At 40.7% G+C, this 11807-nt stretch overlaps 2 protein-coding genes across 2 annotated transcripts; both read left to right on the top strand.

Annotated features, from left to right (window-relative positions):
• Nucleotides 1–892: 892 nt before the first annotated feature.
• Nucleotides 893–1497, top strand: wu:fj39g12 (uncharacterized protein LOC563937 homolog). Its single transcript, XM_041044352.1, has 2 exons — nucleotides 893–1001; nucleotides 1201–1497. The coding sequence occupies exons 1-2, from the start codon at nucleotides 903–905 to the stop codon at nucleotides 1495–1497; spliced, it is 396 nt and encodes a 131-aa protein (XP_040900286.1). The 5' UTR covers nucleotides 893–902.
• Nucleotides 1498–4698: 3201 nt separating this feature from the next.
• Nucleotides 4699–9753, top strand: gapdh (glyceraldehyde-3-phosphate dehydrogenase). The gene is made up of 12 exons (XM_041044285.1): nucleotides 4699–4809; nucleotides 5335–5380; nucleotides 6903–7002; nucleotides 7278–7384; nucleotides 7529–7619; nucleotides 7723–7838; nucleotides 8107–8188; nucleotides 8356–8507; nucleotides 8641–8719; nucleotides 9009–9092; nucleotides 9176–9273; nucleotides 9367–9753. The coding sequence occupies exons 2-12, from the start codon at nucleotides 5358–5360 to the stop codon at nucleotides 9434–9436; spliced, it is 1002 nt and encodes a 333-aa protein (XP_040900219.1). The 5' UTR covers nucleotides 4699–4809; nucleotides 5335–5357; the 3' UTR covers nucleotides 9437–9753.
• The last annotated feature ends 2054 nt before the right edge of the window (nucleotides 9754–11807 follow it).

Below are 11807 nucleotides of genomic sequence, written 5' to 3'. Positions count from 1 at the left end.
GAGGAGTCAGGCGAGTGAGATAGTGATGCTCCAGGCAGGTGCCAACAAGTGAGAGGTAGCCGAGAGACTAAGAACGAGGGAGATGGAGAAGAGTCTGTGAGAGAAGAAGACACCACAAGCTTTGAGAGAAAACAACAGGTGAGCACTCCAATTTCCTTTTAGATATTCATGTTAAAATAAATGTAGACACTTTATTCTATAGTTTTTGATCATTGCAATAATTATTTCCCAAAGTAATCAAAGAAGACTAGAATAGGATTGTGTTGTTTTAACACTGGATAGAGCTAGAAATGGAGCTGGATAGTTTTTTATAACCAAACATTTCATTTTCTACAATTGAAGGATTAAATCCTTTCAATTTTACAAGGCATACTACCCATATAGTACTTTTTGAAACACTAACTGATCCTTAAATTGAAAATATTTAATACGACAAAGTTTTCCTTTTGAAATATTAATATAATAAGTTTATCCTGCATCTGTTTTACATACTCATTTGATGAACTGTTTTTACCAGATATAGAAAGACGGGGCCAGCAAATTATCTTCGGATAGATTCCCTAAATACATTACATTTGTTGCATTGTTCATCTGTATGGTCTTCCTCTTACATTAAATTAAATTAAAAAAAAAAAGACTAAATTTTAAAATCCTGAAGATACTGACTGAGGATTGGTTAAACAGTGTCTGCACAGTACTAATCAAGTCCATTCATATTATTTTCTATGAAAGATTCTTCAAAACTTGTTTTATATAAAAGTGTGTGTATATATTTGTGTTTTGTGCATTTTGCACGAGTAATTTTAATTTCTCCATATAATTTAATTTGCAATTGGGTGTTAGGAGCCTGCGCATTTCCAGTTTCTCTGCACCAGTCGTTCCTGCTCCTCATCTCTGCTGCCATGTTGTGTCCTGTGCTGCTTTGTGCCACTCTGCTCCTCCTGACACCCCTGGAGATCACAGAGGCTCGCGCTCTGCATCCTTCTCCTGATGCTGTGCAGGTACGAAGCGGGGGAGGGGATGGGGGAGGATAGAAATTGAAGAAAAAGAATGGACTGAGGAGAATTCAGAGTGGAAGAATAGAGGATACAAAAGAATAGTCCAGATGGAGGGGAGAGTAATGAAATGTACCACTGATTGAATTATTGTCCCTCGTACACTCCCTGGCAATTAAATTGAATCTTTTTTTCCACTCTGCAGTTCATGGAGCAGTTTCTGGAACGCTATAATGACCTTTTGACTCTGGACGACCTGGAGAACCTGTTGAACAGCCAACCGGAGGAGCAGTCCACCTTCTCTTCTGGGGTCAAAGCAGCTGAGTACCCCAAATGGGCTGATGCACAAACGCAGCCTGAGACCCCCTGGCTGCGCCTGCTGAAGGGTGCCCTGGCCAATCAGAAGCGTGCAGAACCAGACCGGTCACGGAGGGGATGGAACCGGGGATGCTTTGGGCTGAAGCTGGATAGGATTGGGTCCATGAGTGGACTGGGCTGTTAGTGGGGAGAGGAGAGAAAGAAAGACTGATGGCATCCTTCTTAGATTATAATAAGGATAAACACACATGCAAAGGCGTTCACCTGCAGTGAAGGATGTTTACATGCCTGTAGACTACATGTAGTATGGTGTAAACTTGCAGTGTTGCTAATGTGGTTTCACCCAGCGTAGATCAGATGCTTCACACTATCGTGGCTGTTTAACAGCTGTAGTTTATTCCATGTTTAAGTGTTAAACTGAATATTAGAAGATGTGAGCTATGTTTACATCAAATGATCACCTTTGATTGTTGGGCTTTTTGTGTGTTTTTTAAGTAAACTGGCACTTTATGTATTTCTAGCTTTGTCTGCGTACAGTAAATGTAAAGATGTTTAGACATTATGTGGCCACGAGATTGTGTTTAAAAGCAGGTGTAGTGGACATAAATGTCCAAAAATTGATGGTACCTATAATTCCTGCTGAGTGTTTTTATGTTTACTTATGATTTGCATGAATAAATGGATTTGACATTTACCACATTCTATTTTTTTTCCTCACAGAGTCTTGAATGATTCATCGTTCACTTCTATCCTACATCTACATCCCAGTTTGTTTACTGTCTATTGACACGCGTCATCTCAATTTGTCCATCAAAGTAGAGCTTCAAATTCTCCTGACAGGTATGTTTCTTTAACTCTTAGTGCTTTCCAGTGGCTGTTTGAGGAAGTTACAAGTCTTCTCCAGTCATTCTGGAGTACGGGTGGCCAAATCGAATAACCGCTGTATGTATGAAAAACCTCTGCTGCTGATTTGAATTCTGGCACAACAGCCAAGATCCCAGGGCAAAAAAAAAATCTTAAAGCATTATACAGGGGAATGGAAATAAATATTCTGGCATGTTTGTCAGATAATCTCATATACTGGCAGTCCTTGTGCCAGCAATGTGCCCAGTTTAAGAACATGACATGAACAGCTTTTTTCAGACTTGGAGGCAGTGATCAAAGGTTCATGAGTGGGGGAAAAAAAACATGTTAATTATACATGTTTTGATTGAGGGAATCTGTTAAAAACTGTACATTAAAAAAATCTCTTGAAACAATTCAGAAAGAAGTTAAACTGCTGTCACAAATGTTCAAGCTGTTTCAACATCCCAGTCCAACTGGTCCACTTACTAGTAAATGTAGGATCTGTTCAGAACATCGTCTTAACACTGGCTTCCTGCTTTTCCTTGTGTTTTAAATCATTATAACTTGAATATCTTAGGGTTTTGACTGAAAATAACTGACAGATTAAAACAAATAATTAAAATAATAATCAATGAAAAATATGTAGTAAAATATGTTGTCTCTCTATGACTTCATGTTAATTCTGGTATTTAGGTTGAAGACTGACATAGGCACATGGATGCAGATTTCTACCCCAACACTAGATGGCAGTCTGAATGTGCTTTTCTTTATCTGTTTGTCACCATATAGAGCTACTCTCTGGACCTTGTACTGGGCTTTAAAGCAGGATACACGTTGCAAAACTGTGAGTATGGAGAGAAGTTAGACTCAAAATTGGAAGACACATTTGTGAGTACCCAAAATTACGTTGTACACGTTTGTAAATCTTATTTTTCGTTTGTAGATCATGTAATACACGTGACCATTCTAAGTCTAATTTCTCTCCATAGCTGAAGGCCCTTTTTACATGCACACGACTGTGCACAGATCACCAAACAGAACTACACGCATTTTCTTGTTACTGTACTTTCTGTCAAAGTAAACTATAAAAACACTTGTGCATATTTATATTTACAGTAGATAAATATTATGGTAAATAAACTTTGCCATGATTGTTGCTGTTTTAAATAATTTTCATTCATTTTACAGCAACCGTTCTACTGAGCTACTAAAATGAAAATTTCCCCATAAATTTTATCCAATGGTTTCACTTTCCTCTCTACAGTTGGGCAGAGTTTGGCTGTTGTGATGTAGAAAGAACATGTGATCTGCATGAGGCAGCATTTACAGTACTGAGAGTATAACATGGCCCAAGTGTTGACTCGCCAGCCAGCATCTAATCTTAGCCCGACCTTTACTTCCCCTCTTTGACCTTAAGCTGCAAAGCAGAGGCCAAGACTGGCATGCATGCACTCAGGGTTGTGGTAGTTCAGCTATGTCTGGACCATTGGACTGCAGCCATAAAACACACCAACACTGTCCAGTTTTGGTGCAGTGACATGTCTGTTAGCCTGCGGCAAAATATGTTTAACCACATGAACTGCTGAGTTGGAAAAGACGTAAGTTTTCAGTTCACTGTCAGGACTGTCCAGTGGTGAGGTCCAGCATGCATCCAGAGAGACAGGATCCAACCTGAATTAACCTCTGGTTTAAAATGACATTCTCATAATTCAGGTTTAATATTTTTTATAATCCCCCTGGGAGTGCTTTCTTTTCAAAGGAACTCTGTTGCCAGGCAAATGAGTCAAAACTCAAAAAACAAAACCAACTTGGCTGGGCCTTGTCATGTTTTGTGTGCAATGAATAAAAGAGAAGCAGTGTAACAGTGCCAGGACTTTGCGTGCAGCAGAAAGGAACCTGTCTTTCAAAGACATGTTTTTTACCATCCAGATTCTGTTTTGGGAGTCAGTCATTTCTAAATACCCTGAAAAATCAACAGTTTGACTGAGAAAATGGACCCAAATCTGAAGACACCTCCTCTGCACATGCGTAACAATCATATGTTAAGTAACCAAGACTCAGCCTATGACTCTTGCTTAGGGGATGGAGAGACAGAGAAAGCAGGGTGAGCGTCTGAAAGTGAAGGGTCATGGTCTTTGGACATTAAATGTCAGAGTCAGACGGCAGAGATTTGATCCCTGGTTTGCTCCCTCTGTGTCTCTGTGCGTCTGTATTTACTGAGAAGGTCAGTGGGGGACCCCTCTCTTTTTTCAGTCCACTATATGAGGACCTTAATATCTGAGTATCTATGTCTAAGCCTCTTAAAGGTGGCAACAAAAGTCAGGCTTGATGGCACTGGAGCTGTGACTGAAATCATGTAACTTAAACAAAATATTCCCAAACTTTAGGCCTATTATTAGCAGCAGACATGTTATGACAAGAGAGAAGCTTCTCGGTTGTTCAACTCACATGAAGTGAAGTTGCAGAGGCCAGTTTGCATGCCTCTCTGCAGGCTGACGACCTTGACATTCAAAGGGGGCGGGGCGAGGAGCAGTGACCATTAGGGGGGTGTGGCGTTAGACTCTGGTCAATCATAAAAACACAGAGCTTAACTTTGCTCTTCCCCACTCACACCCGGAGTCGCAAGACAGACTGAGGCATCTCACAAACGGTAAATACCTCAGATGATGAATTGATTTGAGTCAGAGAGGGTCAGGAAGCTGCAGGGCCTCAGCAACAGGCTGCAGGACTAAATAATTAGATTTAGATCAGCTGGGGACAGTCTGCATGGGCTTGATTAAGCCTCATTTTAAAGGAAATGAGCTCTAAAGTTCAAAGAAGTTCACTTTGCTTTGTATTATTGCTTTAAATGAGTTTACTTTTGAAGATGTAAAATTGTAATTTTGTTTAGATTTTTTCTACAGATGCAGGGAAGGTTCTTGTTTTGAAACTTGGACCAAAAAAACTGCAGTCTGCAGATTTTCATTGAAATTTTCTTGGACTGTGGTCACAGATAGCTTATCAGTGGAATACGTTTGCAGGTTCTTTTGAACTCTTTGCTTATCTAAACACACAATCTAATGACAATGTCTGTCATCGAGTGAATGCTAATATAAGGCATCATAAATGTATGCCACCATAAATGCTATTTATCAGTATTCAGCAGGAAGCATGATTCTTCTTTTTCTCCCTCCAGAGGACTAGACCAACCCAGACAAAATGGTGAAAGTCGGTATCAATGGGTAAGAGAACATTTTTATTCCCTCACTTGAAAAAAAAAAAAAGACGACAAAGACAAATATGCTGAATTAAACTAAATGAGCAACACACACTTTACTTCAGCATTCACCCTTTGCACCCCCAACTCACAATGCCACACCCCTCTCATCTGTGCACGCACACGTGTAACTGAGGTTTACTATAATGGCTGCCTTGGTTCAGTTTTCAAAATGCCTTTAAGATATTTTTTTTTTTTTTTTTAAAGATACGCACAGATTGTTAATGATGGATACTGTCTGATTTCCACACAGCATCTCTGTATCAAGAGTCATTACTGAATTCATTATTGAAACATAAATGAAGATAAACATGTTCGAACTATGTATATGACTGGTATATGACTGGATGGCTCCACTAGTTTGGGGAAAAAAACATGAAAAGTCCAGTCCAGCTACCAGTGTTAGTTTTTAGATAATAATGACAGTTAAAAGATTAAACTACCAAAATTTTAAGTTCAGAGTTCTGACATTATAAGACACCTATGAAGAATTCACAGTAACTCTTTGAAAACTGGATCGGACTGGTCTTTTATTGAAGCTCATTCTTTTAATGATTAGATGAGTCTTCAACTTTGACTTTCAGGACCTGAATAGCAGAACAAACTGAAGTCTCTGTGATTAATTAATAGTGACACCATACAACTGCTGAACAAGGAACAGTGTCTTGTAATAGATACACACACACACCAACGTGTGCACAGTCACCGAGTTGTTCTCATGTTTTTCTTGATCTTTGAACTTTGGCCCTCTACAGATAACAATGTGGACGCTGGCTTCAGCATGGGGATTATTCAACAGGGGATTGTTTTTTGGGTTTTTTTTTTTTTTTTTGCTGTGTGAAGCAGGTGGAAAGGTGACCTCCGTAATTTAAACGTTGTCTAACACACATGATCTGACGTTAAAGTCTACCTATCTATCTCATGGATCTGTTTTTTATCACTCCACCCCTCTTCCTCCTCCTCCTCCCCCAGTGTCTGAGAACAGACTGTATCTGTGCCAGGATTTTGGACCCACGGTTAAAAAGTAACTCAGCCGCTGATCAAACAGTGCATTGCCGTCACCAGGATTACCACATTAGAGGTTCATTTCGACTTTAGCCCCCAGAGAGGAGAGTGTGAGAGCTGTGCAGCCATAAGCTCTGCAACATACACCTCCCACGGCCCCTCCTCCTGAACCCTGCCCTTTTTTCAGCTGTGGTTTCAGGTCTCCTGCATGGGGGTTATGTAGCCCACACAAAGGGGGAAAAGCTAGAACTGTGATGTGAAGTAGGCCATGCTTACGCTGAAGTGAATGCCAAAAGCCCAATTTTGCATTGTGATTGATTTTCAGACTGATTGTGTCCACCTAATAAGCACGTGCAGAACAATTTCACTGTAACTCTGTGACATGACTGTGACCACATCACCCAAAGACTTTGCTCAGAGTTACATGGTGTCCTATCACCATCTAGAGGCCAGACTAAGAAACAACACCGTTCACTTTTCAGATTCGGCCGCATTGGTCGTCTGGTGACCCGTGCTGGTTTCAGCTCCAAGAAGGTGGAGATCGTGGCCATCAATGACCCTTTCATTGACCTGGAGTACATGGTGAGTCAGGAAGATGGTGATGCTTGTAAAATTTTGGCTGATGTTTGGAAGCTTTTCCTGTTCTTTTATCTCGGCAAATATGTTTAAGATGAGAATCACTCAGGAAAATGATGAATTTAAGATGCTGAGCAAATAATTTGTTCATGTGATTTCAATCCAGATTAGGAATTAATGTATTAAACTGGCAAATTTCTCTTTCATCTTTGTGAGCTGCCACAATTTGGTGATTTTCCCCTCCTTATCACATCTTCATCATCTTCTCATTTCTTCTTCAGGTCTACATGTTCAAGTATGACTCTACCCACGGCCGCTACAAGGGTGAGGTCAAGGCTGAGGGTGATAAGCTGGTCATCGATGGACATAAAATCACAGTTTTCCATGAGTGAGCTCACTTTGTGTTTTTGCATTTAACATTTAAAGCGCTGAAACATGCCAATTCAATATACTTTCACAAACATGCACAAAAGAAAGACCAGAGTAAGGATATATTGTGACTCTAACCCCTCTTTTCTCCCTCTGTTTGCAGGAGGGACCCCGCCAATATCAAATGGGGTGAGGCTGGTGCCCAGTACGTGGTGGAGTCCACTGGTGTCTTCACCACCATTGAGAAGGCCTCTGTACGTACTCAGTCCGGTCCCATGCTCTTCAACATATAATACTGTCTAATTACATTGCAACAAAAGGATAAAAACTTATTTGGGTTTCAACACAACCTTTCAGGCTCACCTGAAGGGTGGTGCCAAGAGAGTCATCATCTCTGCACCCAGCGCTGATGCTCCCATGTTTGTCATGGGTGTCAACCATGAGAAGTACGACAAATCCCTTCAGGTTGTCAGGTAAGAATCAGAAATTATCTCAGACTATTTGTTTGGTCATGTGGTTTTTGTACCTTTAAGTGGGTTGAAATTGAAGTTCAGTTTTTAAAAGTAATGCCAAAAATTCAAATTTTATGACTGTAGTTTGAACTTATAGCATCACTATTAAGTGTTTCACTTGTTATACATCTACCTTGGCAAAAAATTACTTTGAAAATCCTCAGCCAACTAAAGCATGTATTTTGAAAATCCTCAGCCGTCTAATGCTCTTTCTTCATTTTTTCCATAGCAACGCTTCCTGCACAACCAACTGTCTGGCCCCACTGGCCAAGGTCATCAATGACAACTTCGGCATCATTGAGGGCCTGATGGTGAGGATTAAAACACTCTGCCTGAGAACAATCTGGCAGCAAAACACTAAGCAGCCCCTAAAACGGATTTACACACCAACATGACTTTACAAAGTTAGAATGGGGGGAGGGTTAAGCTTTATTTAATCATCCTCCTTTCTCTTCCTCTCTGTGAATTTGTCTATCAGAGCACAGTTCATGCCATCACTGCCACTCAGAAGACTGTGGACGGCCCCTCTGGCAAGCTGTGGAGGGACGGCCGTGGTGCCAGCCAGAACATCATCCCCGCTTCAACCGGTGCTGCCAAAGCTGTCGGCAAGGTCATCCCCGAGCTCAACGGGTCAGTGCCAAAACACATGGCTATACTGTAGAGACAAACTTTATCTTTGTGATCCAAGCCCATGATCAGGGCTTGCATTAAATCCAGTGAATCAAATTTCTGATCTTGCCTTCTGTATATCCATATTTCACAGCAAGCTGACTGGTATGGCTTTCCGCGTCCCCACCCCCAACGTGTCAGTGGTGGACCTGACAGTCCGTCTGGAGAAACCCGTGAGTTACAGTGCAACACAAGCATTCATAACATGCTCAAGCCTGGTGATATGACTGTTGCCCACGTAAACGAAAGTGCTCATGTTCAAGGTGATAAGGCACACTGCTTTTATAGAAGAAGTATATTTTAATACGTTTCACTGTATGTACATTATGTAACGTTTTGTCTGCCAGTGTTAAATTGCCTGTTGTGTTTTGTCTGGCTTCACCAATTCTTAAAAGAATTTTAAGAATGCGTTTTCTACATTTGTGTTTAGAATTAAAAAAAAACCTCTTTTCTTCCCTACAGGCCAAGTATGACGACATCAAGAAGGTTGTGAAGGCCGCAGCTGATGGACCCATGAAGGGCATTCTGGGATACACAGAGCACCAGGTGTGTTTTGTTATCTCATTCATCTTTAAAGTGATTTTTGGGTCAGTTTGCTTGTTAATGTGGCGCTTTCTCTCCTCCTGCAGGTTGTCTCCACAGACTTCAACGGTGACTGTCACTCCTCCATCTTTGATGCTGGCGCTGGCATCGCCCTCAACGACCACTTTGTCAAGCTGGTCTCATGGTACGCCTTCAGCATGGGTTACTTGCATATCTTCATGTTTACTTCCAGTGATACATATTGACTCCTTTTTTTTTTTTTTCCTTGCTTCACCAGGTACGACAACGAGTTTGGCTACAGCAACCGTGTCTGTGACCTGATGGCCCACATGGCCTCCAAGGAGTAAACCAACCAGCCAATTCACTGCACTATGCCGCATCACCCACATTCTCCTGAATCCAGAGTTATAGATTTACAATAAGGCATTGTATTATCTATAACTCTGCCAGGTTCCATCTGATAGTCGACACCCATTATACGTCTGAGGAAAGGTCCCACAGAGAGCAAATGAAAAGATTTTAAATTGGTGACCAATTACTTTTTTTATTTGTTAAATTCCCTGTTCTGTTCTTGTGTGAGTTGGAGTGAAGGTGTGAGAGTCTTTCTGTCTGTAGTACTGATGTACTGCAGTCAGTGGTGGAATAAAGTCCTCTGTTTGTGAGACTTCCTGCCTTCTTGTCGCTGCGTTGAACAAATCTATATCAAAACTACTCCGCTGGGATTAATGCAGATATTGGATGATAGATTCTTATATGGACCAGTGACTTTGCCAAACACTTACAAGATCTCTGTCCATGGATCAATGTCCTTCTGTGGGAATACACTGACCTCTCTTAATTGCCCGGACTTGATTAGGTTGAAACATGGAGGACAATTTCCATGGGTTCAGCCTCTCACATCAGTTCCTGCATGACTACATTTCCCTCTGTGTGGCTGAGAGTAGTGTTACATGGCTAACGTGGCACAACTTAACAACAATCTGAGGGCTTTGTGAATTATGGCTGCAGGTGATTTTTCTTCCACAAAATGAAAAGAGAGTGGCAAATTCTTTTAGCACGTTATTCTTACAATTTTCTGCTCACTTATGCATCTGTATTGATCACTTTTCTGAACCACTGCTCACGATGGAAGTGAGCTGCTTTGAAATAAGACATAAGCTCCAGTGATCGTCTTTAAAAGAGAAGGCTTTATTGGTTAAAACCACACAGACACGTATGGGATTATGCAAACTCGTAATAACAGCACAGAAAGTTTAATGGTGTTTCTCTTGAATTTTCCCCTCAAAGGATGTTTTTATTTAACTAAAATTACTTATTCCTGTTATAGAGCTTTTGTGAATTGATATGGTCTCCCATGGGTTGGGATGTTAATTTGGAGTGATTTTTTTTTTTTTTTTTTTACCTCTAAGAGGCTCCTTGTATAAACATGAGACAACAGCCTTGACATTAACATCTGTCATACAGCTACTGATGACGTTTTCAGAGCCCAGAATCAACATGAATCTGGAATACTAATTAACTTACTGCTGTGTGTGTCAGTTAAAATATCCAGTAATTTATTCAATGAGTATCAAGTTGGAGATCAGATACCTAAATTCACTTTGAAGCATGAATATTTTAGCTATCTCAGTATTTCAGTTCTTAATGAGTATTACAATTAAAGTGGCGGAGAATGGAACATGATACAAAACAGAAAGCAAACGGACCCCTGTGTCGGGCAAGCGCATTCACAAGGATAATATGGACTCAGTGGATTAAAAAGAAAGACAGTGGAGAGCTTGGTAGGAGATAAAAGGAGGGACAGAGGTCAGAGACCCTCCAATAGCCTCCACCCTCTACCACTCACTCTCTCTCGTTGCAACACGCGCACACACACACACACACACACACACACACACACACTCTTTCGGTTTGCATGCCTCTCGCTCATCATTTCTAAGCCAGATTGTTGTCTGCAAATTTTCTCTGCAGCTTTCCAGAGAAATGCCGAATGGATTTATGGACGGAGAGTTGAGATTAAGATTATATAAAATTATAAGAGAATATCTTTGCTGTAAAGACCTGTTGAGAGCTCAGCAGAAGGGACTGGCAAGCAGAGAAAGGAAGGTGAGTAGAGATGCTTTGTTGTGTGTGTCATTTGTTTTCCTGCAGGTTGAATGAAGCTTGAATGAATTTTGGTAAACTCAGGAAACCTCTGCTTTTTTTTAAATCTTTGAGTCACACTCTTGACCCCTTTGTCAGTCATGAGACTCATGAGTAAGTAGAACAAGCCTTTTTTTTGTTCTGCACATTTATTTATCTAAACAAAAGGATACTGGATACTTTAAATAACTGTAATGTTTATATAAAGAGACATCCCTCTTATTCACACTATGATGTGACAAGAGTTTTCCCAGGAAAACCCAGAAACACTTAATTAATGTAAGCAATGTAATCTTTTCCTAATGAACCCGCAAATTATGCTGCAACTCCATAGACAGACAATGGGGGCAAGATGAATTTACATGAAGCTTGTTGCTACTGAACAAAGAGAGAATTCTCCTAAGCTGGATGTTTAAGAGGAGTTTTTGCCCTAGTGTTCGTGTTTTGTGTGCACATTAAGAGCAGAAGAGCGATTAAAACTGACTCATTCTTCTCTGTTTTTATGGCTTCAGTGTCTCTTTGAAGTTTGAGAAGCAGGTTCTCCTCACTGTATACTACTGTGGGTCAGTGCAGTAC

This window comes from Toxotes jaculatrix, chromosome 8 (assembly GCF_017976425.1).
Source record: "Toxotes jaculatrix isolate fToxJac2 chromosome 8, fToxJac2.pri, whole genome shotgun sequence".
Lineage (NCBI taxonomy): Eukaryota > Metazoa > Chordata > Actinopteri > Toxotidae > Toxotes > Toxotes jaculatrix.
This window is presented reverse-complemented; position numbering and strand designations above follow the sequence as displayed.